The sequence below is a fragment of the Oncorhynchus tshawytscha genome, linkage group LG34 (assembly GCF_018296145.1).
Source record: "Oncorhynchus tshawytscha isolate Ot180627B linkage group LG34, Otsh_v2.0, whole genome shotgun sequence".
Classification (NCBI taxonomy): Eukaryota; Metazoa; Chordata; class Actinopteri; order Salmoniformes; family Salmonidae; genus Oncorhynchus; species Oncorhynchus tshawytscha.
The window spans coordinates 9849966-9877505 of NC_056462.1; the positions used below are offsets into that span (position 1 = coordinate 9849966).

Genomic DNA, 27540 nt, shown 5'->3' on the forward strand with positions numbered 1-27540 from the left:
TATGGTGGGATTCAAAATGGTTTTTGATCTGTTTGTTAACTTTGCATTCGAAGATTTAGGAAGGCAGGGCAGGATGGATATAGATCTATAACAGTTTGGGTCTGGAGTGTCTCCCCCTTTGAAGAGGGGGATGACCGCGGCAGCTTTCCAATCTTTGGTGATCTCAGACTATACTAAAGAGAGGTTGAACAGGCAAGTAATAGGGGTTGCAACAATTTCGGCGGGTAATTTACGAAAGAGAGTGTCCAGATTGTCTAGCCCAGCTGATTTGTAGGGATCCAAATTTTGCAGCTCTTTCAGAACATCAGCTGTCTGGATTTGGGTGAAGGAGAAGCAGGGGGGGACTTGGGCAAGTTTCTGCGGGGGGTGCAGAGCTGTTGGTAGGGGTAGCCAGGTGGAAAGCATGGTCAGCCGTAGAAAAATGCTTATTGAAATGATCGATTATCATAGATTTATCGGTGGTGACAGTGTTTCCTAGCCTCAGTGCAGTGGGAAGCTGGGAGGAGGTGCTCTTATTCTCCATGGACTTTACAGCGTCCCAAAACCTTTTGGAATTAGTGCTACAGGATCCAAATTTCTGTTTCAAAAAGCTAGCCTTAGCTTTCCTAACTGACTGTGTATATTGGTTCCTGACTTCCCTGAAAAGGTCTACACCTGTTGTATTCAGCGCCTGTGACAAATACAATTTGATTTGATACTCTTTTTGGCTTTGACAACAGCTGATAAATTAGATATAGGGATGCACTAACAAAATCAACTAATAACAGGAAACAAGGCAGGCAAAACTGATCCTAAATCAGCACTCCTACTCTGAGAGGCTTTGTGGATACGGGCCCTGACCTAATACCATTCAGACAGTAGTTTACAGTCGGCTCACCTCAGTGAGACTGTGTGTGGTCCTGTGCTGCTCAGCTGGTTCCTCTGTGGGTTCAGGAGGAGGGGTAGTCTGGTTGTCCTCCATGACCATGGTCCCCTTAGGGTTCCCCAGACCCTCCTCACACCCCTCCTCCTTCACCAGTAGCACCTCCTCCTCCTCCTGGAAGAGAGAGGTGATACAGATTACATAGACATACACTCCATCAGATACGTACAGTACACACTAAAAACTCAGAGATAAAACACACTTTAAACATGGAGTGTTTACCCATCTCCACTACATGAGACCTGTACTGTAGTTACAGAATAACTTCATTGCTGTTACACCCATCATGGTGGACATAAATTATGAGGATGTGGGTAAATAAGAGTCAGCTATGATAAGTCAAAAGTCATCATCAGACAAACCCAACTAAACTATTTTGAAGTATACCTTTTTTTTTTTCAACCACCCCTCCCCTAATTGCAGTAAACGAATGGACAACTTCCAGCTTATACAAACTATATACATTTTACGGACGTAGTATATTTTACATTATTTCTGTCTATTTTGGGCCCACCCTTCAGCTACCCTCAACCCCTCCCATCTATCCCTGAAGACCATCCCGTTTTGATTTCTAATTGCCATATACAGTGGGGAGAACAAGTATTTGATACACTGCCGATTTTGCAGGTTTTCCTACTTACAAAGCATGTAGAGGTCTGTAATTCTTATCATAGGTACACTTCAACTGTGAGAGACGGAATCTAAAACAAAAATCCAGAAAATCACATTGTATGATTTTTTAAGTAATTAATTTGCATTTTATTGAATGACATTTGATACATCAGAAAAGCAGAACTTAATATTTGGTACAGAAACCTTTGTTTGCAATTACAGAGATCACACGTTTCCTGTAGTTCTTGACCAGGTTTGCACACACTGCAGCAGGGATTTTGGCCCACTCCTCCATACAGACCTTCTGCAGATCCTTCAGGTTTCGGGGCTGTCGCTGGGCAATACAGACTTTCAGCTCCCTCCAAAGATTTTCTATTGGGTTCAGGTCTGGAGCCTGGCTAGGCCACTCCAGGACCTTGAGATGCTTTTTACGGAGCCACTCCTTAGTTGCCCTGGCTGTGTGTTTCAGGTTGTTGTCATGCTGGAAGACCCAGCAACGACCCATCTTCAATGCTCTTACTGAGGGAAGGAGGTTGTTGGCCAAGATTTCGCGATACATGGCTCCATCCATCCTCCCCTCAATACGGTGCAGTCGTCCTGTCCCTTTGCAGAAAAGCATCCCCAAAGAATGATGTTTCCACCTCCATGCTTCACGGTTGGGATGGTGTTCTTGGGGTTGTACTCATCCTTCTTCTTCCTCCAAACACAGCGAGTGGAGTTTAGACAAATAAGCTCTATTTCTGTCTCATCAGACCACATGCCATTCTCCCATTCCTCCTCTGGATCATCCAGATGGTCATTGGCAAACTTCAGACGGACCTGGACATGCGCTGGCTTGAGCAGGGGGACCTTGCATGCGCTGCAGGATTTTAATCCATGACGGCATAGTGTGTTATTAATGGTTTTCTTTGAGACTGTGGTCCCAGCTCTCTTCAGGTCATTGACCAGGTCTTGCCATGTAGTTCTGGGCTGATCCCCCACCTTCCTCATGATCATTGATGCCCCACGAGGTGAGATCTTGCATGGAGCCCCAGACCAATGGTGATTGACCGTCATCTTGAACTTCTTCCATTTTCTAATAATTGAGCCAACAGTTGTTGCCTTCTCACCAAGCTGCTTGCCTATTGTCCTGTAGCCCATCCCAGCCTTGTGCAGGTCTACAATTTTATCCCTGATGTCCTTACACAGCTCTCTGATCTTGGCCATTGTGGAGAGGTTGGAGTCTGTTTGATTGAGTGTGTGGACAGGTGTCTTTTATACAGGTAACGAGTTCAAACAGGTGCAGTTAATACAGGTAATGAGTGGGGAACAGGAGGGCTTCTTAAAGAAAAACTAACAGGTCTGTGAGAGCCGGAATTCTTACTGGTTGGTAGGTGATCAACTACTTATGTCATGCAATAAAATGCAAATGATTACTTAAAAATCATACAATGTGATTTTCTGGATTTTTGTTTTAGATTCCATCTCTCACAGTTGAAGTGTACCTATGATAAAAACTACAGACCTCTACATGCTTTGTAAGTAGGAAAACCTGCAAAATTGGCAGTGTATCAGATACTTGTTCTCCCCACTGTATTTTTCAACTGTGCTGTTTGACCAAAGTTCTGAACCTTTCTATTCTCATTGTTTCTACAATTGTAAATTAAAGATGACCATTTTTGCTAAGAGTATTATTATATTATTGATCGATTGACTATGACTTTTCAAAATCACCCAGCAGTGCTATTTGCAGAGTTAGAACCAGGTAAATGTAGCAATTCTTCAGCCATTCCTGAACCTGCAACCAAAAACAAGCCACATATGGGCAGTACCAAAACAAGTGATCTAATGACTCTGTCCCTTCACAGCAAATCTGCAGAGCTGGGATGGTTGTATCCCCCATATATACAGTGCATTCATAAAGTATTCAGACTCTTTCCCCTTTTCCCAATTTTGTAATGTTACAGCCTTATTTTAAAATGGATTAAATTAATATTTTTCCTCAGCACTCTACACACAATACTCCATAAGGATAAAGCGAAAACAGGTTTTTAGAATTGCACATTTATAAAAAATATATAAACTGATATACCTTATTTTTGGAATCCACCTGTGGTAAATTCAATTGATTGGACATGGTTTGGAAAGGCACACACCTGTTTATAAGGTCCCACAGTTGACAGTGCATGTCAGAGCAAAAACCAAGCCATGAGGTGAGGTCAAAGGAATTATCTGTAGAGCTCCGAGACAGGATTATATTGAGGCACAGATTTGGGGAAGGTTACCTGCATTGCATGTCCCCAAGAACACAGTGGCTTCCATCATTCTAAAATAGAAGAAGTTTGGAACCACCGAGACTCTTTCTTGAACTGGCCGCCCGGCCGAACTGAGCAATTGGGGGAGAAGGACCTTGGTCAGGGAGGTGACCGAGAACTCGATGGTCACTCAGAGAGCTCCAGAGTTCATCTGTGGAGATGGGAGAACCTTCCAGAAGGACCACAATTTCTGCAGCACTCCACCAATCAGGCCTTTATGGTAGATTGGCCAGACGGAAGCCACTCCGCAGTAAAAGGCACATGACAGCCCGCTTGGAGTTTGCAAAAAGGCACCTAAAGGACTCTCAGACCATGAGAAACAAGATTCTCTGGCCTGAGGAAAGAAAGATTGAACTCTTTGGCCTGAATGACAAGCGTCACGTCTGGAGGAAACCTTGCACCATCCCTACAGTGAAGCATGGTGGTGGCAGCATCATGCTGGGGACGTTTTTCAGCGGCAGAGACTAGTCAGGATCGAGGGAAAGATGATCAGAGGAAAGTACAGAGATCTTTCATGAAGACTTGCTCCAGAGCGCTCAGGACCTCAGACTGGGGGCGAAGGTTCACCTTCCAACAGGACAATGCAGGAGTGGCTTCCGGACAAGTCTAGGAATGTCCTTGAGTGGCCCAGCCAGAGCCCTGACCTGAACCCCATCTCTGGAGAGACCTGAAAATAGCTGTGCAGCGACGCTCCCCATCCAACCTGACAGAGCATGAGAGGATCTACAAAGAAGAATGGGAGGAACTCCCCAAATAAAGGTGTGCCAAACTTTTAGTCATAACCAAGAAGACGAGGCTGTAATCGCTGCAAAAGGTGCTTCAACAAAGTACTGAGTAAAGGGTCTAAATACTTATGTAAATGTAATATTTTCACTTTCAAAAAAACTGTTTTTGCTTTGGGGTATTGAGTGTAGAATGGTGAGGAGAAAATAATATTTACACCATTTTAGAATAAGGCTGTAATATAACAAAATGTGGAAAAAGTCAAGGGGTCTGAATACTTTCTGAATGCACTGTAGAAAGAAAGATATAGATATACACACTGTGCATAACATTATATTGGTTGCAAGAATCTTGTATAATAATTAAAAATTGAAAGACTCAAAGTTTTGAATCAAGCGTAGTTGTCACATGTACCGATTCCATGGCACGTGGTTTATCGAAAATCTCTTCAACTATTTTGCAACCTGTATGGTGCATTTGGTCCTAAAATGAAACTGGTATACTTTTATTTATCACAATTTTCTTTAACCAATTTTGGTCTTTAATGCAGGTCTGACAGACAAATTTGTTACCTTGTACCCCTTTCACTTGCCTCATTCATTTTTGCAGTAATGCTGCAGTTGGTAATTTTGGATAGAGCAGACATTTCCATATTTTTGTAAACTGCATGTGTGAAATAACTCTACCAGTCCTATTTATGATATAATTTACAAAGATTACTGTATTTTTTTGTATTTTTTTAATATCAATTAGTATATTTGAGTTTAACCATAATATGTGTTGTAATATTTGTTCTGTCTTTTTTTCTAGTGGATTAAACTGAAATGGCAACCAGCTTTCTATGGCTTGTTTTAAAAAGAGTGATATTTTGAAGATTGTTTAATTTTCAAACAACCGAAAGTGAGGTTATAATCTGAATGAAGGGAATAAGGTCCTTCTTGAACAAGGAGCGAACCATATTGGATTTATGTATAGCTTTTGCATGACTGAAGCCTTTACTTAGAGGTCCAGTACTTTAATATTTTATCATTTCTGCCCTACGAATTCATTATATAAATAGGCCCGTTTAATTTTGTCTGGCATAATGTTCCATAATAAATAGGTGTTTGTTAGTGTGTGTGTGTATGTGTAGGTATATTTAGTTTATATTGGTTATAAAGGGCTGTTGGGTGATTTATATGATCAGAAGTTATGTATATTAAAGGGAGTCTCAATGAAAGTCTTAGAATGAAAAGTCAAATGTTTTGTTTATTAAACAAACAAGTTTTAACTAGACCATATAAAAACCACATATACACACAAACTAATCTGAATGAACTTGATAAACTGCATTCATTTTCTCATTAAAAGTGTATTTGGAAAAAAATAAGTAGTTAAATATAAGTGATGAAACAGGTATTTGTGATCATTCTATAGCCCCTCCCAGCTTGATTTTGTTAAATTTGAGGGACCTAGGAATTTTGTTTTGAAGCTAATTTCCTGCAGTTCTACATAGTTTAACAAAGACTCGTTACATCTTTTAGGTAGGCTATTTAATGATAATAATAATAATAAAAAATAATGGATAAGGAAAATAAATGATAGACCAGATTTCCCCAAAAGTTATTCTGCTACCAAATATAATTATAATAATAATTTATATGAACATTCCATTTTATTATACATATTATATTTTACAGAAAGTGAATTGATAGCGAGAGTCACATATGGTATAAGATTACTTCCCAAGCAAAGTCAAATTTCTTTGACTCCTCGACTTTAAAAGGTTGTAGCTAAACCTCTGAATGTCAGGCTTATATATATGCCTTAAATATCCCACAATGTCTGGGCTTTGCACTTCAATGCTCTTTGTTGTTGCGGAAATTGACCAACTACTGCTGTTTACTTTGTGCATCTATGTCATTTCACTGAGTCTACCTTCAATGCAGGGTTTGAGGTTAACATCAGATGTTATAGAGTGGAATGGTTTTTCTGCTGGTGTATCCTGAGGTATCTCCTCTCTGAGAACCTCTTCCCGCAGTGCATACAGGCAAATGGCCTCTCTCCGGTGTGGACCTTCAGGTGCATCTTCAGCTGGTGCTGACGGGAGAACCTCTTCTCACACTGGGTACAGCTGAAGGGTTTCTCCCCTGTGTGGACTCTTTGATGCCTCTTCAGGGTGCCAGCCTCAGCGAAGCACATGTGACACTGGGCACAGCTGAAGGGTTTCACCCCTGTGTGGACCCTCTGGTGGATCTCTACCTTCTGGGGGCAGCTGAAGCCTTTGTTACAGAACACGCAGAGGAACCGCTTCTCTTTACCATTGACAGATTCTGATCCCCCTCCCTGAGCCTGGGGTCTAGCACTGTCGTTTGAGTTCAATACCTGATCGAAAAGGACGCGGCCTTGTGAATCGGAAGGCCCCATCGACATGGACACTGGGTCACGATCCCTGAACACATGTAAAGGGGAGTGGGTCGCAACATTTGGATTTGTCTCTATGATTTCCCTATAATCTAAAAAATCTCTGCCCTGTGAGTGTCCGTCTCCTAGGTGACTATCTGCATTCCATGTGGGAGGAGTGTTGCCCTCCAATTTCACAGTCAATTCATTTACAACCATAACCTCCCCTTTCTTATCTAGGCACCCATCAGAGTATAGACTACTACTGTACTGGTTCCAGTCCCCTCTAGACAGATCAGTCTGTGTATCTAAACCCAAGGACATGTTGCTAGGGTCCATCTCTGTAGTGTAAGAACAAGACAGGCCATCACCACCAGTGTCTAATGCATCACCATCTCCAAGGGAATAAACTGTCCTCTGGCTCTGTTGAAATACCGGTAAATACTCTGAACCAGGAGCAGGAGGACAGCCCAGTGTCCCCAACCCCAGTTTCTCTGGGTCTGATCTGTGGTCAGATCCTGTGTGTAAGAGCCTGTGTGTTACAGTTAAAGTCTTGGTGTCTGTCTCTGACTTGAGAACGGCGTTTGCCGTTCCACTGACCTCCGTGATGCTGCTTCGGGTCCTGGGCTGCGCTGAGGCGGCGGTATGGTCCTCCGTGGCTTCAGGGGGCACTCCAGCCTGTCCAGTCTGGATGTCACTGCTGTGCCGTGTGTCCTCCTCTCCTTCAGACCTCTCCAGTTTGACCCCAGGACCTGCAGCCTCTGCATCCTGACACAAGAAGAGGGGAGGTTATTACCGGTACATGAGTAGAATGGGAAAACAATGTCATAGGGAAGTCTCACAAGCTCCCCTATGGCAGATAAATAAGGATGTAAGCAAGTGAATAGCTGAGGGGAGCCTTTCTGAAATAAACGGGCCACATTTAATGTACTGTCATTTTTTTATGTTACACTATGACACTAACCTCTATCACGATAACATGCTGGGTTGAGGTTCCACTCCCCTCATCAACAGTGATTGGTTGGTCATCACTCCATGTATTATGTCCCACTGGTTTCACAAAGCTCTTGTGGCCCCCATTGGGATTTCCTTCACCTGAGAAAGTGATTGGGGGAAAATATGCTTTTAGGTTAGCTACTGTCTTGTCAATGGTATAGACCCCATTCTGTGTTTTCAAACATTGCTGCACCAGGGCTATGTGCAGAATTTGGTTGCAGAAGATGGGGAAGTTCTCATAGAACGTCAGCAACAAAAAAGTACATGTTGCTTATGAATGCATTTCACACTACTGTACCTTTGGATTATAATTGGATTTTAAGGCTTGCATGAATGTCCTGCTAGATAATGTTTATCATCATCGCAAATCAACTGCATTACACTTAAAAATTATGGCTCTTTCGGCTTTGCTACAGCGCATTCTGAAAGTATTCAGACCCCTTTGTCCACATTGTTACATTACAGCATTATTCTAAAATTGATTCGTTTTTTCCCTCATCAATCTACACACAATATCCCATAATGACAAAGCAAAAACAGATTCAAGGGGTCTGAATACTTTCCAAATGCACTGTATGTCAATGATCGTTAGCATTCTAGCTAACAGCTGCATCCAAAATAGGTATTTTGCAAAAAAAAAGACCACAACCAAATATAATCTTAGTGACTTTTCAAGTAATAATCAAAACATTGTACGTGTATGACAAACCAAAAATGTGTGGCTCTGGTTACAACAACCTATGAATGATTCTTCGGGGCCCTGACTGACGACTGTGAGACCTGCTCTCATTCTGCAATCTACATCCAAAAGTAGCGCTCACCTGGTCAGAATACCTGTACGATATTGTGTCTTCACAACATAGCTAGCTAAGTAATCAGGGAAATTATTTCATACTATCCAAAAACTAACCAAGACCCAAATCTGAACACATGTGCAGAGGGGAATGGGGCGAAATTGTACCTCTTGCCATTCCTCTGTATCGGTCGAGGATCTTGACACTACTGGGACGACTGGCGAGGACGCGATCTCGCATTGTCCTCTCTGCGCGCTCCCGTGACACCTTCAGTTCCAGTAGCTGTAGTTTCCTCCGCAATGCCCTGTTATCATTCTGGCTTTGAGACATTTCCAAACGAAACACTGCATAGTCGTCGTCTACGAGTTTACAAATATCTGCAACGGCTGCATTCGCAAGCACCTCCATGATGGAGGCTATTTGAGTGTGAAAAACCATACAGTTAGCCATTGTTAGCAGCTAGCGTTACCTAGATAACATCTATCAATAAAGTCCTGTCTACAACGCGAATTAAAGACTACATGTGGTAAGAATGTGGTGCTCTGCTGTTAAATGGTCTATATTCTGAGTTATATTGTGTTGATAAACGTCTAAATAACCAAATTAAAAACGCTAAAGTTTAATGTTTCTTGGTCGTTGACATTGTTTACTTCCGTTTACACTGAAGAGAAAGGATGTTCTTCTTCTTCGAGGAGGTTTAACGCGGTTGGCATCCAATATATGTTGCATTACCGCCATCTATTAGACTGGAGTACAACTACCTTATACTTTGCTTGAAAACGAAATAAACAAATACCCTACCATCTAACACTACACTCACAAAAAAAAGACCACCACCCTACTCCAATATTTAAATCTATTTAGTCCTACCTCATGCTAACAACCTTAAAGAATGGGACATCACCACTCAACACACCCTGTAACTCTTCTGATGTCAAGTCTCGCAAACCTAAATACCTCTGCAGCTGCCACCACAACGTCAATTTTCTGAGACTACGTTCCATCCCTGCAGTACAGTTGATAACCATTGCTATAAATGCTGAAAATCCAATCTTACTGAAACATATCACTTGTTGGCCTATCCCTCTACTGGTACAGATCTACTACTCACACCACTCCTCTCAGGATCCGTCCTCCTTGACCCATCTTCCTCTGCTTTCTTCACTGCCTCAGCATATAACAACTTCTGCACTACTCTAACCCTGGAAACCACCTCAACCTGCCTCTCTCGCACAGGACATTTCTGATCCCCAGTCCCATGGGCACCCCTACAATTAACACATACCACTACTTTCCCCAATGCTACACATTCCTTTGTCTCATGCCCTTCTGCACACTTCTCACACCTAGGAACCTCCCTCCTAAACATTACTGCCACATGCCCATAAGCTTGACACCTGTAACAACGTAATGTATTCGGCACAAAAGCTCATACAGGATAACTTATATACCCAAACATCTTTGATGGGAAAAGACTCAACATCAAAACTCAAAAGAACAGACTCTTCTGTTTCCCCACTCTCACCACCCTGTCTGCATCGCACCAAACGACGAGCATCACAAACACCGGGAATCTTCCCCTTCAGTTGATCAACTTCTACTTTTACTGCTACCGCAGTAATCACTCCTGTTATTGGTAGGTGTCATAACTCAAAGGGTGTGGCTAAATGAAAAGAGTATGTGCACTGTACTTTTTTAAAATTACATTTATTTTAACAGGGAGAACATCTATTTTGCAAGGGAACCCTGCATCTTACAATTGCACAACAAATTACACAAGAAAATAAAAGTACCAACAAATAAAATAAGACATACTCATGGGCTGTGGTAATGTCTGGAGCGGAATGGGTGGAATGGTATCAAATACATCAAACACATGGTTTCCATGTGTTTTATGCCATTCCAATCATTCAGTCCAGCCATTATTGTGAGCCGTCCTCACCTCAGCAGCCTCCACTGTTTTGAAGGTAAGCGGGGCACGTGAGGTCACCACATAACTATAAAGCCAATTATTTCAATACTAATTTAAGGTCAAAGGTTTTCTATAATGAAAGCAGCTTGTAGTTCAGATAGTGCCTGGTCTACAGGGGGGGCAATAGAATACACAACAGTATCGTCCATATACAGGTGCAGGTAAAGTTATTTTACAGACAACCAAATATAGTTAATAGTGCATTTGAAAGTATACAGATCCCTTGACTTTTTCCACATTTTGTTACGTTTCAGCATTATTCTAAAATTGATTAACAATCTACACACTACCCCAGAATGACAAAGCAAAATGTTTGCAAATGTATTAACATTTTTAAATGGAAATATCACATTTACATAAGTATTCAGACCTTTTACTCAGTACTTTTTTGAAGCACCGTCGGCAGCAATTACACCCTCGAGTCTTCTTGGGTATCTTCTCGGCATACCTGTATTTGGGGAGTTTCTCCCATTCCTCTCTGCAGATCCTCTCAAGCTCTGTAAGGTTGGATGGGGAGTGTTGCTGCAGAGCTATTTTCAGGTCTCTCCAGAGACCGGGCTCTGGCTGAGACACTCAAGGACATTCAGAGACATGTCACGAAGCCACTCCTGCGTTGTCTTGGCGGCTCTGTGCTTAGGGTCGTTGTCCTGTTGGAAGGTGAACCTTTGCCCCAATCTGAGGTCCTGAGTGCTAAGGAGCAGGTTTTCATCAAGGATCTCTCTGTACTTTGCTCCGTTCATCTTTGCCTCAATCCTGACTAGTCTCCTTATCCCTCACCCTGAAAAACATCCCCAGAGCATGATGTTGCCACCACCATGCTTTACCGTAGGGATGGTACCAGGTTTCCGCCAGACGTGACGCTTGGCATTCAGGCCTAAGAGTTCCATCTTGGTTTCATCAGACCAGAGAATCTTGCTTCTCATGATCTGAGAATCTTTAGGTGCCTTTTGGTAAACTCCAATTGGGCTGTCATGTGCCTTTTACTGAGGAGTGGCTTCCGTCTGGCCACTCTACCATAAAGGCCTGATTGGTGGAGTGTTGCAGAGATGGTTGTTCTTCTGGAAATCTCCACGGAGGAACTCTAAAGTTCTGTCAGAGTGACCATCAGGTTTTTGGTCACCTCCCTGACCAAGGCCTTTCTCCCCGATTTCTCAGTTTGGACGGGCGGCCAGCTCTAGGAAGAGTTTTGGTGGTTCCAAACATCTTACATTTAAGAATGATGGAGGCCACTGTGTTCTTGGGGATGCTGCAAAAATGCTTTGGTACCCTCATGGCTTGGTTTTTGCTCTGACATGCACTGTCAAATGTGGGACCTTATATGGACAGGTGTGTGCCTTTCCAAATCATGTTCAACCAATTCAATTGACCACAGGTGGACTCCAATCAAGTTGTAGAGACATCTCAAGGATGATCAATGTAAACAGGATGCACCTGAGCTCAATTTCGAGTCTCATAGCAAAGGGTCTGAATACTTGTGTAAATAAGGTATTTCTGTTTTTCTACATTTGCAAAAATGTCTGAAAACCTGTTTTCACTTTGCATTTTGGGGTATTGTGTGTAGATTGCTGATGAAAAAAACATATTTAATACATTTTAGAATAAGGCTGTAACGTAACACAATGTGGAAAATTCAAGGGTCTGAATACTTTCCAAAGGCACTGTCTACAGTAAAAGTACTGGACCCAGAACGACACCTTTCGTTATGTCCAGAAAAATGTATTTAACACCATCACCATCACTTTGAGTTCCATCCGTTAAGTCGTTTTTAAACCAGCTTTATGCAGCCTGTTCTAGGCCAATTGAGGAAAGCCTCTGAATTAGTAGTGAGTGATCAACGGTATCGAAGGCCTTTGACAACTCTATAAGGACGGCAGCACAATGTTGCCTTTTATCCATACAGTTAACGACATCATTTATAACAAGGGATGCAGCAGAGATAGTGCTATGACCTGGTCTAAAGCCGGACTGATGAACATTCAGAATACAATTCATAGATAAGAAAGATCTTAGCTTCTAATGTTTTTGCTAGACAAGAAAGTTTAGAGATAGGGCAATAGTTATCTAGGTCATAAGGGTCACCACATTAATGAACGGGGAGTACAAGAGCTGCCTTCCAAACTTTGGGAATCGTACCAGATATAGTAGTCAGGTTAAAGATATAGGTAATTTTTTAGCAATCAGGGGGACAAAGAGCTGCAGCAAAAATGGATCATGCATATCAACCCCAGTGGATTTTTTGACATCAATCTACTGGAAAATCCTTTTTAATCCTTATCATATGAAGAGAAATTACAGATAAAACATATCGGTGCTCATCGTCCATTGGACATAAACATTACTCAACAAGTTGGAAATCACATTCAACAATGAGTGATTTGGAAGGAGTCAGTAGCTAACTGCAATCCAGCTATTCAGTGGAGTGGTTGTGGGGTCCCAAGTTTGGGTTTAAGGGTCTCTTTTCCAAGCTTAAAATAATAAACATTCAGCACTGGCCATGTCGTCAATCCAGCATGACTTCTGCTGCACTCAAAACAACTGGAAACTCGGAAATGTCAGACTTCAGTGAGTTCAAGAAAACAAGCTCTGACTGGGAAAAATACATTTTGAATGGTCATCCAACTCGGAATTGCAACTCGAGAACTCTGGCATCTTTCTAGAGCTCCAACCTGAAGATCACTGACATCATCATGATTCAACCTTATTTTTTTCCAAGTTCCCAGTTGTCCTGAAAGCACCATAAATCCAGAGAATGCCAGACTGATGACAAAGTTTGATGACAAAATTTGCCCACGAAGGACCGCCGCGCCACTTTCCTGTTCAAGTGAGCACATTACATCAAGATGAGTCCAAACATGTCTTGTATGCTGCTGCATAAATTGTGTAATATGCCAGGGAGATATGTATACTGTAGCTAAGAAGTAATACTAAGTGTGTGTTGTGTAGTAAGCTGTTAGTGGCCCATGTGCCTCACCATAATACCCCCCTAATCTCACCTACTGTTCTGACTTGGGGTTGCACATGTAGCCTATAGCCTGTTTTAGATACATGTTTTCATTGAATAGTGTAAGAGGTTTCATTGTCTGCTTATATGCCCTCTTTATTTATCCTACGGTTCTGACTTGGTGTACAGGGAGAATACAGTAAGAACTGCCCATGTTCTGAATTCTGTCGCTCTACATTTCAGAAGTGCTGAACAAATAGTTATATTGACTACATCCATTGTTGCTCGTTCATTAATGTCTTAATCGAAATTACAGCTTGCCTATTATCTGCTCGTCGTCCCCCTATTCCATAGTTTGTACATCTCAATTGTCAATAGAAACCACATTTGGTTAAGCAAGTCAGCCATATCAGCTATGTTTTATTAAAAGGCCAGATACGACTCAGCTGAAAGCCAGGTGTAGCATTGGTAAGGTGTTGGGACTGCTGTTGGGACTCTGCTGTTGGGACAGCTTTATGTAGGCCCTAACAGTGTGTGGGCACCGTTTGTCACCGTTATAGTGCAATAATGTGTTGTGGGTTTGCTGGCATGCATCTGTAACAGAAATCAATCGTACTCTCCTTGCGTTATTTTGTTCAAAGAAATCACACCCAGCCAGTTGTCCCAGTTGAGCATTATTTATTATCTGTAATTAAATAGGAAACAGCAAGTTAGTTGTGCAGGGCTTAATGATGCTGATGACTGTCGATGGTAAAATCCCTTGCATCACATTTTCATACTGGGCATAAACAAATTGAAAAAATACAATACAAAATATAACATGTGTAAATCCCTGTAGTTAAATAGGAAACAGCGTGTTAGTTGTGTAGGGCTTGATGATGTTGATGGCTGTCGATGGTAAAATCTGTAGCATGAAAACAACTGTGTTAGCAGTGAGCATATGTGAGCATTACATCGACGCATGCTAGTGTCTTGACGTTGGCCTGGGGGTAGGTTTATGACAGTCATAAATACCTCTTCCCCCCCTTTTCCTCTGTCTACCCTACTGTTACATTTTCAATACCCTTGGTTAACATAGAGGTTCTGGGAACATCAGAAGATGGGGGGAAATTAACTATATTCTGGTAATCCGACCAATTGAACATATGCGGTGGTACTTAATGAAAATGATGTCAGTTCGGTTGTCATCTGAGACATTCTCATCAATGATAAGATGACATAAACTCTACAGTGGAAAGTCTACACATCAGAGTTATCGGATTCACATGGAATTGTTGTTCAATTTAAATGTTTGAATATGAAAGTATTCGTGATGGGATGAAATGTGATTTTAGCTTCTAAAATGTGAGATTTGGGTTTTCATAAGGTAGGGCTCTGTTCAATCAGTGGCCCGCCCCTGTGAAGGGACATGGGCTATAAAACTTTTCAAACACGCTCTCCTCTCCCTTCCTATATAAAGCCTTGATGACAATATAACCTCCAATATAACGTTCGCGATCTCCCCCTATCTGCAAGCGGGGCCAATAACAACACGCCTTATTGTCATAAGAATTGAACCAACCAATAAGAATGCTTTAACATTAAATACACATTTCTTTAGAGGGAAGTGGAAACATAACCAACCCTGTTACACATCTAAAACATACAGTTATTGTTTTGCCCCGCCAAGATTTACATGCTAAAATTGCCACTGACGGGTAGTAATGAATACACAGATTCACCAGTAGTGAAGAGGGAAGAGCAACAAACTGACCATAGTTATTTAAACCCCATTTCTCTCAAATAATTATGATTAAAAGCATCAGGTATCACAAGTTTTTCAGAAATGATGTCAGAGTCTGACAAAACATACTTTAAAAAACGGGCAGAAAAGGCGAGGAATTTGCATGCTTTGTTTAATTAACTGTTTTCCAAAATTTAGAAGGATTACCTCTATAGTCAGAGATAGAGCTTATAAAGTAGTGTGATTTAGCTTTCGTAATCAAGATAGCACATACGTTTCTAAGTTGTTTGAAAGATTGCCAATCAGCTGCAGAGTCAGTTTGGCTTGCTTTGGACCAGGCTTGCGCCCTCATTTATAAAACGGACATATGATCAATTTTGATCTTAAGTGTGACTTATGCTGATAACCATGTGTAAGTAGTTATTTATAAAACCTTACTTTTTTAAAGAAATTATCTTATCTCTACGCAAAGTCTAGACTTGGCGTAAGGGATTTTCCTGCTGGTTATGCATGGCAATTTTTTCACCTTTGCAGTTTAAGGTCAGACCATTTCTTTTTCACATCAGCCACAGTTCTGTCTTGCTGCCCCACCTCGTTTACTGCAGCGGTGACACACTCCCAAGCTACCTGTTTGGCTTTGTTTGTCAACCCACTATTTAGTCCACCGAATAATACGTGTTTGTCTGTCTTCAATCTTCTCCACCATTGCCGTGATCTCATCTTCCAAAAAGTTTGCTTTTCTCTTTTGGTCCATGGCAATTCCTGACTAAACCCTCATTTGTTCTAGCATTCTATAAGTGGAATCGCTGATTGTAAGGCACGTTCAGGTGCCGTCAATTTTAAGTTAATTTGAGAATTATAGATCACAGGTGCGTAAGTTACAAATGGGCTTCTTAGAACCTGCGTAAGCAAGGGTTTTTATGATCAGTACTTTTATGAACTGAACGTAAGCACACTGTCGGAAATTATCTTACGACTAAGTTCAAGTATAAATCTAAGAACATTTTTATAAATGAGGCCCCAGGTTTCTCAGTTGAATAAACTCCGAAAGCTCTGGGGTATATCAATGATTTGATTTGTCTTTGACTCTGTGTTGTTCAAAAGTGGCGTGTTATCAGCCATCAGCAATGAGAATAAAAATAGAGGAAAAATGTTCCAGAGATAATTCAGGGACAGGAATACAGGAAACACTGGATAAATCACACTGGTACGAGTCGTGTTGAAAACCTTGAGCAATAAAGTTCTTAAAGTGTGTTGTGTAATTATTGTAATCCAAAGGAGAGACTTTTACATTTCTTCAAAAAAAGTTAACTTTATTATTTAACTTCTTATGGCTGGGGGCGCTATTTTCACGTTCGGATGAAAAGCTTACCCAGAGTAAACTGCCTGCTACTCAGGCCCAGAAGCTAAGATATGCATATTATTAGTAGATTTGGATAGAAAACACTCTGAGGTTAATGATGTCTGTGAGTATAACAGAACTCATATGGCAGGAAAAATCCTGAGAAAAAATCCAACCAGGAAGTGGGAAATCTGAGGTTTGTAGGTTTTCAAGTCTTTGCCTATCCAAGATAGTGTACATTTGGTCCAATTGCACTTCCTAAGGCTTCCACTAGATGTCAACAGAGAGAATAAGAGCTGTTTGACTAAGGGGTCTGGCAGAATGCCATGAGCTAAGTCAGGCGTGCGGCCTTGAGAGCGAGGTCTGTTCCTTTTCATTTCTAAAGACAAAGGAATTGTCCGGTTGAAACATTATTGAAGATTTATAATAAAAACATCCTAAAGATTGATTCTATACATCGTATGACATGTTTCTGAGAACTGTAATATAACTTTTTTGACTTTTCGTCTGGACTTAGTGCTCGCGCGTTGTGCATTTGGATTACTGGACTAAACACGCAAACGAAAAGGAGGTATTTGGAAATAAATGATGGACTTTATCAAACAAAACAAACATTTATTGTGGAACTGGGATTCCTGGGAGTGCATCCCGATGAAGATCATCAAAGGTAAGTGAATATTTATAATGCTATTTCTGACTTGTTGACTCCACAACATGGCGGGTGTCTGTATGGTGGCTGAGCGCTGTACTCAGATTATCGCATGGTGTGCTTTTGCCATAAAGCTTTTTTGAAATCTGACACAGCGGTTGCATTAAGGAGAAGTATATCTTTAATTCTATGCATAACACTTGTATCTTTTATCAACATTTATGATGAGTATTCCTGTAAATTGATGTGGCTCTCTGCAAAATCACCGGATGTTTTGGAGGCAAAACATTACTGAACATAACTCACCAATGTAAACTGAGATTTTTGGATATAAATATGAACTTTATCGAACAAAACATACATGTATTGTGTAACATGAAGTCCTATGAGTGCCATCTGATGAAGATCATCAAAGGTTAGTGATTAATTTTATTGATATTTCTGCTTTTTGTGACTCCTCTCTTTGGCTGGAAAATAGCTGTGTTTTTCAGTGACTAGGCGCTAACGTAACATAATCAGATGGTGTGCTTTCGTCATAAAGCCTTTTTGAAATCGGACAACAAGTTTATCTTGAAAATGGTGTATAATACTTGTATATGTTTGAGGAATTTTAATTATGAGATTTCTGTTGTTTGAATTTGGCGCCCTGCACTTTCAATGGCTGTTGTCAAATCGATCCCGTTAACGGGATTTCAGCCGTAAGAAGTTAATTACTGCAGTAAAGGAGCTGGTCAGTAAACACCCTTGGAGGTGATTACTGAGAACTCAACGAGCGGATTTGAGCTACAGCATTTAATAGGAAAGTCCATCCTCCTGGATATTCATGACAAACAACAGATGTGTGGAATGTGTCACAAGGTTACTAATAATTCACAGCAAACATTATCTGCTGTAAATACTGTCCTCATTGTGTAGAAACCAGGGTCTGGCCCTGAGTCATCTCTCCCTGGTACCCTAAAGAACAGAAACATTAACTCATGCTATGGAATGCGGTCTCTTTAGGATTATCACCCAAAGACATCGTAAATCTTCTACCAGTGTGAAATCTCCCAGAAGCCCATCCTCAGTAGAACACACATAGATGAGTGTTCTAAGCACCCCTTATTCTGTTGCACAAAACAACCATTTGATGCAATTACAGTATTATAACAATCTTGTCATTTCTGTTCTGACAACTGTTTCTTCTTTATCAGACGAGGATTTGATTTTTGTAGTTTAGTATCTCAAATGCACACTATGTTTGTGTTTTCCCTGGCAAATTGGGTTACTTTGAAAACGATGTCGCGGGTGAAAATTTATTGATCGCGTGTTGCGGATTTTTGTGCAAGGTCTAAATTGCACCACGTCATATTTTTGTACAAATATTTCATTGTGACCTGCTGCTGACTATCAGGTAGTGAGACAGCCTGTTACTGAGCAAATGGGTGGTGTTGAGGGTTGTAGTGGTATGTCTGTGTTGAGAGAGCACTACAGCATGCAGTTTAGTCCACTGTTCGCTGAGTCATGTGACTGAGTGGAGACAAAGCAGCAGGAGCACGTTGTGACAACGTTTTACCAGTAGGTAGGCTATTTAACTTTGTCATTATGCACCAGTGGAAATTAGAAATGGAAGATGGAACTCCCTTGCGTTCTTCTGTTATGGGGAAAAGTCCTCAATGAAACTGACATTAAATGTGGAGAATTATACATTTGCATCTATTGGCCATCAAGTAGACTATTAATTTATATGCCATTGTAGGCTACTGTAGGCTGCCATTTGATACAATAAATATGTTGAAATGACTGTCACTGGAGTCATTGCAAATCAATTTGTGCCACTTGTGTATCCTACCTGGAGCTGGCAAACTGATTTAATAAATAGACTATAACTTCAGTGTATTGTTGTTGTAGTCCTGTGTTATTATGCAATTATTAATGGTCATGTTTAGTTAATTAAATTGTAAGTCATCAATGTTCTATCGCAATTGCCGATCAGTTGTTAGAACGCATTAGATTGACGGTAGCAGTCAGTCAGATTAGGCTACAGGTAAAAAAAAATAATTAACACTGGCTCTTGCTGAAAAGCATATTCCTTTCGTATAGGCTACATATTACTAATATTTTTTTCAGTGATTGAAATTACGACCCCATCCTCAGTAGCCTATTCCAGCAGGCTATTGGGAAACACAAGCACTTCTTACCTCGAAATTGCCAAACTATTAATTTTAAATAAATTAGTCTGTTAATTTGAACTAAGCAAGCTGCTAAATCGTTCAGTTTACATCTTGCCTACGTTTTGCCTAGGCTAATTTAGACATTCTGAAGATGTAGGCCTATCAGAGGCTATAGGCTACCTGCATCTTTCTAGGCGAACCATGGCAACATTGAAATACAATCATAAATCCAGATTTTAGTCTGTAGCCTATGCCTATTGAAATGACAAGTCAATCTGGCAAATGGGCAATGCATAACGGTATGAAGTCTTAACATCTGGCACATGACGGCATAATTGCCAGAAATTAGCCTAACATTTGTTTTTTTAAGTTTGTCCGTGTTTCTTGCTCGGATTTCGAGTTCCTCTGTCTAACTTTTGTCACTCAAACTCTCCTGTTGGATTCATCTACAGTTATGCACATGCACAAAAGGGATTTATTTAAAATTAGAAACCGGGTTCGATCCCTGAATACTGATTGGGTGAAAGCCGTGGTGTATATATATATATTATAATTCCAAGATGGCGTAGCAGTCGGACGTCTGTTTTGTCTCGTCTCGTCCCGTCCTGTCCCGTGTATATATCTTTTTCTTCGTATCTATTCAGTATATATTAAAAAATTAATATCTCAATTTCCAATAACGGACTGAACATACTCTCCTGCAACCCGCCTCACCCAATGTGGTACGGATCTGCTATTTTTTATACTTTAGAACCGGAACCCCCATCAGAAGCTAGCCAGCTAACTAGCTACTAGCGGTCATCACCATTAACTCGGACATCAGCCAGCCTCAGCCCGGTCAATTCCTGCCAGTATGCACAGCGCAATATCAACCCAGAGCATATCAGACTGCTTTTTCCCTACCACATCTCTGGATTCCTACCGCAAGCTCTGAACCTTTAAACCAGATCATCGCAGCTAGCTAGCTGCTATCCGATTGGCTACTCCTGGCTAACGTCTCTGTCCAGAAGCAAGCACCAGTTAGCCTTGAGCTAGGCCCATCTCCCGGCTAGCCGAAGAGGTCCATCAGCCAATTCCTGGGCTACAATACCTCTTTTGCCAATTGGCCTGGACCCTTTACTGCCGACTCGGAGCCTCGCCGATCCATCACGACTGGACTGCCGATGTAACGGTCTGAGGGGGTTTCAACAGGCTCTTCCGTTGCGACGTCCCCCGGAGGCCATTCTGGTAGCCCGCTAGCCCCGGCCCACTAGCAGTCTGAATCGCTGTGTCTCCAGCTCGCCTAGCTACTCACTGGACCCTATGATCACTTGGCTACACATGCCTCTCCCTAATGTCAATATGCCTTGTCTATTGCTGTTTTGGCTAGTGATTATTGTCTTATTTCACTGTAGAGCTTCCAGCCCTGCTCAATATGCCTTAGCTAGTCCTTTTGTTCCACATACGACACATACGGTGACCTCACCTGGCTCAAATGGTGCCTCTAGAGACAAAACCTCTCTCATCGTCACACAATGCCTGGGTTTTCCTCCACTGTACTCACATCCTAGCATTCCCTTGTCTGTAAATTATGCCTTGAATGTATTCTTCTGCGCCCAAAAATCTGCTCCTTTTACTGTCTGTTCCGAACACACTAGACGACCAGTTTTTATAGCTTTTATCCGTACCCTTATTATACTCCTCCTTTGTTTACATTTGGTGATGTAGAGGTTAACCCAGGCCCTGCAGTCCCCAGCATCACTCCCATTCCCCATGAGCTCTCATTTGTTGACTTCTGTAACAGTAAAAGCCTTGGTTTCATGAATGTTAACATTAGAAGCCTCCTCCCTAAGTTTGCTTTATTCACTGCTTTAGCACACTCCGGCAACCCGGATGTCCTAGCCATGTCTGAATCCTGGCTTAGGAAGGCCACCAAAAATCCTGAAATTTCCGTCCCTAACTATAACATTTTCCGACAAGATAGAACTGCCAAAGGGGGCGGAGTGGCAATCTACTGCAGAGATAGCCTGCAGAGTTCTGTCATACTATCCAGGTCTGTGCCCAAACAATTCGAGCTTCTACTTTTAAAAAGTCTCTCACCGTTGCTGCTTGTTATAGACCCCCTTCAGCCCCCAGCTGTGCCCTGGACACCATATGTGAATTGATTGCCCCCCATCTATCTTCAGAGTTCGTAATGTTAGGTGACCTAAACTGGGACATGTTTAACACCCTGGCCGTCCAACAATCTAAGCTAGATGCCCTCAATCTCACACAAATTATCAAGGAACCTACCAGGTACAACCCTAAATCAATAACCATGGGCACCCTCATAGATATCATCCTGACCAACTTGCCCTCTAAAAACACCTCTGCTGACTTCAACCAGGATCTCAGAAATCACTGCCTCATTGCCTGCGTGCGTAATGGGTCCACGGTCAAACGACCACCCCTCATCACTGTCAAATGCTCCCTAAAACACTTCAGCGAACAAGCCTTTCTAATCGACCTGGCACGGTTATCCTGAAAGGATGTTGATCTCATCCCGTCAGTAGAGGATGCTTGCTTGCTCTTCAAAAGTGCTTTCCTCACCATCTTAAATAAGCATGCCCTGTTCAAAAAATGTAGAACTAAGAACAGATATAGCCCTTGGTTCACCCCAGACTTGACTGCCCTTGACTAGAACGAAAACATCCTGTGGCGTTCTGCATTAGCATCGAATAGCCCCCGCAATATGCAACTTTTCAGGGAAGTCAGAAACCAACATACTCAGTCAGTTTGGAAAGCTAAGGCTAGCTCTTTCAAACATAAATTTGCATCCTGTAGCACTAATTCCAAAAAGTTTTGGGACACTGTAAAGTCCATGGAGAATAAGAGCACCTCCTCCCAGCTTCCCACTGCACTGAGGATAGGAAATACTGTCACCACAAATAAATCTACGATAATCAATCATTTTAATAAGCATTTTTCTACGGCTGGCCATGCTTTCCACCTGGCTACCCCTACCTAGGCCAACATCTCAGCACCCCCCGCAGCAACTTGCCCAAGCCCCCCCTCCCCGCTTCTCCTTCACCCAAATCCAGATAGCTGATGTTCTGAAAGAGTGGCAAAATCTGGATCCCTGCAAATCAGCTGGGCTAGACAATCTGGAATCTCTCTTTCTAAAATTATCTGATGAAATTGTTGCAACCCCTATTACTAGCCTGTTCAACCTCTCTTTTGTATCGTCTGAGATCCACAAAAATTGGAAAGCTGCCACGGTCATCCCCCTCTTCAAAGGGGGAGACACTCTAGACCCAAACTGTTATAGACCTATATTCATCCTGCCCTGCCTAAAATCTTTGAAAGCCAAGTTAACAAACAGATCACCGACCATTTCGAATCCCACCATACCTTCTCCACTATGCAATCTGGTTTCTGAGCTGGTCATGGGTGTACCTCAACCACGCTCAAGGTCCTAAACTATGTCATAACCGCCATCGATAGAGGACAGTACTGTGCAGCCTTCTTCATTGACCTGGCCAAGGCCTTCGACTTTGTCAATCACTGCATCCTTGTCGGCAGACTCAATAGCATTGGCTTCTCAAATGACTGCCTCGCCTGGTTCACCAACTACTTCTCAGATAGAGTTCAGTGTGTCAAATCGTAGGGCTTGTTGTCCGGACCTCTGGCAGTCTCTATGGGGGTGCCACAGGGTTCAATTCTCGGGCTGACTATTTTCTCTGTATATATCAATGATGTCGCTCTTGCTGCTGGTGATTTTCTGATCCAACTATACGTAGACTACACCATTCTGTATACATCTGGCCCTTCTTTGGACACTGTGCTAACAAAGCTTCAAACGTGCTTCAGCGCCATACAACACTCCTTCCGTGGCCTCCAACTGCTTTTAAATGCTAGTAAAACTAAGTGCATGCTCTTCAACCGATTGCTGCCCGCACCCTCCCGACTAGCATTACTACTCTGGAAGGTTCTGACTTAGAATATGTGGACAACTACAAATACCTAGGTGTCTGGTTAGACTGTAAACTCTCCTTCCAAACTCACATTAAGCATCTCCAATCCAAAATTAAATCTAGAACCGGCTTCCTATTTCGCAACAAAGCCTCCTTTACTCATGCTGCCAAACATACCCTCGTAAAACTGACTATCCTACCGATCCTTGACTTCGGCGATGTCATTTACAAAATAGCCTCCAACACTCTACTCAGCAAATTGGATGTAGTCTATCACAGTGCCATCTGTTTTGTCACCAAAGCCCAATATTGTCACGCCCTGACCTTAGAGAGCCTTTTTATGTCTCTATTTGGTGTGGTCAGGGTGTGATTTGGGTGGGCATTCTATGTTCTGTTTTCTATGTTTTTGTATTTCTATGTGTTGGCTGGGTTTGGTTCTCAATCAGGGACAGCTGTCTATCGTTGTCTCTGATTGGGAATCATACTTAGGCAGCCTTTTTCCTTTCTGTCATTGTGGGAAGTTGTCTTTGTTAGGGGTACTATAGCCCTTGTAAGCTTCACGGTCGTTTTTGTTATTTCTGGTTTTGTTGGCGACATTTTAACAAAATAAAACAAAATGTACGCTCACCACGCTGCACCTTGGTCTCATTCCAACGACTAGGTAAACTAGGTAAAGCCCCGCCTTATCTCAGCTATCTCTGGTCACCATAGCAACACCCACCCGTAGCTAGCGCTCCAGCATGTGTATTTCACTGGTCATCCCCAACTCCAACACTTACTTTGGCCGCCTTTCCTTCCAGTTCTCTGCTGCCAATGACTGGAACGAATTGCAAAAATCACTGAAGCTGGAGTCTTAGATCTCCCTCTCTAACTTTAAGCATCAGCTGTCAGAGCAGCTTACCGATCACTGTACCTGTACACAGCCATTCTGTAAATAGCACTACCTCATCCCCATATTGTTACTTATCTTCTTGCTCTTTTGCACCCCAGTATCTCTACTTGCATCATCATCTGCACATCTGTCACTCCAGTGTTAATGCTAAATTGTAATAATTTCGCCCCTATGTCCTATTTATTGCCTTACCTCCCTACTCTTCTACATTTGCACACACTGTACACAGATTTTTCTATTGTGTTATTGACTGTAGGTTGGTTTGTGTAACTCTGTGTTGTTGTTTTTGTCGCACTGCTTTATCTTGGCCAGGTCACAATTGTAACTGAGAACTTGTTCTCAACTGGCCTATCTGGTTAAATAAAGGTTAAAAAAATCATAATTAAAAATTTAACAAATCACACCGTGTACCATGGGTATGACAAAAAATGACTTCAAATAAAAAAATTGTGGTCACATGCACATGGTTAGCGGGGCGAAATGCTTATGCTTCTAGATCCGACAGTGCAACAGTATCTAACAGGTAATATCTAACAATTCCACAACAAAACCTAATATCGAACAAATTCCACAACAAAATCTAATACACACAATCTAGTAAAGGAATGAGATAAGAATATATACAGTCGAAGTCAGAAGTTTACATACACTTAGGTTGGAGTCATTAAAACTCGTTTTTCAACCACTCCACTTCTTGTTAACAAACTATACTTTGGCAAGTTGGTTAGGACATCTACTTTGTGCATGACACAAGTAATTTTTCCAACAATTGTTTACAGACAGATTATTTCACTTATAATTCACTGTATCACAATTCCAGAGTGTCAGCAGTTTACATACACTAGGTTGACTGTGCCTTTAAAGAGCTTGGAAAATTCCAGAAAATGATGTCATGGCTTTAGAAGCTTCTGATAGGCTAATTGACATCATTTGATGTCAAGTATAAACACCATGGGACCACGCAGCCGTCATACCGCTCAGGAAGGAGACGCGTTCTGTCTCTTAGAGATGAACGCACGTTGGTGCGAAAAGTGCAGCTCAATCCCAGAACAACAGCAAAGGACCTTGTGAAGATGCTGGAGGAAACGGGTACAAAAGTATCTATGTCCACAGTAAAAAGAGTCATATATCAACATAACCTGAAAGGGCACTCAGCAAGGAAGAAGCCACTGCTCCAAAACTGCCATAAAAAAAGCCAGACTACAGTTTGCAACTGCACATGGGGACAAAGATCATACTTTTTGGAGAAATGTCCTCTGGTCGGATGAAACAAAAATAGAACTGTTTTGCCATAATGACCATTGATATGTTTGGAGGAAAAAGGGGGGCTTGCAAGCCGAAGAACAACATCCCAACCGTGAATCACGGGCTGCATCATGTTGTGGGGGTGCTTTGCTGCAGGAGGGACTGGTGCACTTCATAAAAGAAAATTATGTGGATATATTGAAGCAACATCTCAAGACATCAATCAGCAAGTTAAAGCTTGGTCGCAAATGGGTCTTCCAAATGGACAATGACCCCAAGCATACTTCCAAAGTTGTAGCAAAATGGCTTAAGGACAACAAAGTCCAGGTATTGGAGTGGCCATCACAAAGCCCTGACCTCAATCCCATAGTACATTTGTGGGCAGAACTGAAGAAACGTGTGCGAGCAAGGAGGCCTACAAACCTGATTCAGTTACACCAGCTCTGTCAGGAGGAATGGGCCAAAATTCACCCAACTTATTGTGGGAAGCTTGCGGAAGGCTACCCAAAACGTTTGACCAAAGTTAAACAATTTAAAGGCAATGCTACCAAATACTATTTGAGTATATGTAAACTTCTGACCCACTGGGAATGTGATGAAAGAAATAAAAGCTGAAAGAAAACATTCTCTCTACTATTATTCTGACATTTCACATTCTTAAAATAAAGGGGTGATCCCAACTGACCGAAGACAGGGAATTTTTACTAGGATTAAATGTCAGGAATTGTGAAAAACTTAGTTTAAATGTATTTGGCTAAGGTGTATGTAAACTTCCAACTTCAACTGTAAGTATAAAACATATGCATGAGCAGTGACAGAGCAGCTAAGATGCAATAGATAAATGGATTGTGAAGGATACAGTATATACATATGAGATGAGTAATGCGAAATATGAAAACATTCTTAATAAAGTGGCATTATTAAAATTACGAGTGTTCCATTTATTAAAGTGGCCAATGATATATGAAGTCCGTAGGTAGGCAGACGCCTCTATGTGCTAGTGGAGGCTGTTTAACAATCTGATGGCCTTGAGATTGAAAAACAGCTTCTATCTCTGTCCCAGCTTTGATGCACCTGTACTGACCTCGCCTTCTGGATGGAAGCGGGGTGAACAGGCAGTGGCTCGGGTGGTGGTTGTCCTTGATGATCTTTTTGCCTTCCTGTGACATCGGGTGTTGAAGGTGTCCTGGAGGGAAGGTAGTTTTCCCCCGGTGATGCGTCGTGCAGACCGCACCACCCTCTAGAGACACTGCGGTTGTGGGCGGTGCAGTTGCCGTACCAGGCGGTGATACAGCCCGACAGAATGCTCTCAATTGTGCACCTGTAAAGGTTTGTGAGGGTTTTCGGTGACAAGCCCAATTTTTTCAGCCTCCTGAGCTTGAAGAGGCGCTGTTGCACCTTCTTCATCACACTGCCTGTGTGCGTGGACCATTTCAGTTTGTCTGTGATAAGTACACAGAGGAACTTAAAACTTTCCACCTTCTCCACTGCTGTCCCGTTGATGTGGATAGGGGGGTGCTCCCTTTGCTGTTTGCTGAAGTCCACGATCATCTCTTTTGTTTTGCTGACATTGAGTGAGAGGTTATTTTCCTGACACCACACTCCGAGGGCCCTCACCTCCTCCCTGTAGGCTGTCTCGTCGTTGTTGGTAATCAAGCCTACCACTGTTGTGTAGTCTGCAAACTTGATGATTGAGTTGTTGGCGTGCATAGCCACACAGTCGTGGGTGAACAGCGAGTACAGGAGGGGGCTGAGAACGCACCCTTGTGGGGCCCCAGTGTTGAGGATCAGCGGAGTGGAGATGTTGTTTCCTACCTTCACCACCTGGGGGCAGCCGTCAGAAAGTCCAGGACCCAGTTGCACAAGGCTGGGTCGCGACCCAGGGTCTCAAGCTTAATGATGAGTTTTGGAGGGTCCTATGGTGTTGAATGCTGAGCTGTAGTCAGCGTTCTTACATAGGTATTCCTC

At 42.1% G+C, this 27540-nt stretch overlaps 3 protein-coding genes across 5 annotated transcripts in view; 1 reads left to right on the forward strand and 2 right to left on the reverse strand.

Annotated features, from left to right (window-relative positions):
• LOC121841796 overlaps positions 1-27540 on the reverse strand; it is a 314557-nt gene that overhangs the window by 255423 nt on the left and 31594 nt on the right. The window lies entirely within an intron of this gene.
• The window catches only part of LOC112231940 (zinc finger protein 583), a 969163-nt gene that overhangs the window by 114571 nt on the left and 827052 nt on the right, over positions 1-27540 (forward strand). The window lies entirely within an intron of this gene.
• LOC112231857 (transcription factor Ken-like) lies at positions 5780-9390 on the reverse strand. The gene is made up of 3 exons (XM_024398663.2): positions 8891-9390; positions 7898-8028; positions 5780-7701 (listed from the first exon to the last, which is right to left on the reverse strand). The coding sequence occupies exons 1-3, from the start codon at positions 9171-9173 to the stop codon at positions 6502-6504; spliced, it is 1614 nt and encodes a 537-aa protein (XP_024254431.2). The 5' UTR covers positions 9174-9390; the 3' UTR covers positions 5780-6501.

What these genes read in the sequence shown, in the direction of transcription:
- LOC112231857 (XM_024398663.2), bottom strand. Translation starts at nt 9,173, where the DNA reads ATGGCTAACTGTATGGTTTTTCACACTCAAATAGCCTCCATCATGGAG. An exon ending in ATACAGAGGAATGGCAAGAG is followed by an intron (nt 8,029 to 8,890) that starts GTACAATTTCGC and finishes TCACTTTCTCAG; the next exon opens with GTGAAGGAAATCCCAATGGG. An exon ending in AGCATGTTATCGTGATAGAG is followed by an intron (nt 7,702 to 7,897) that starts GTTAGTGTCATA and finishes TTCTTGTGTCAG; the next exon opens with GATGCAGAGGCTGCAGGTCC.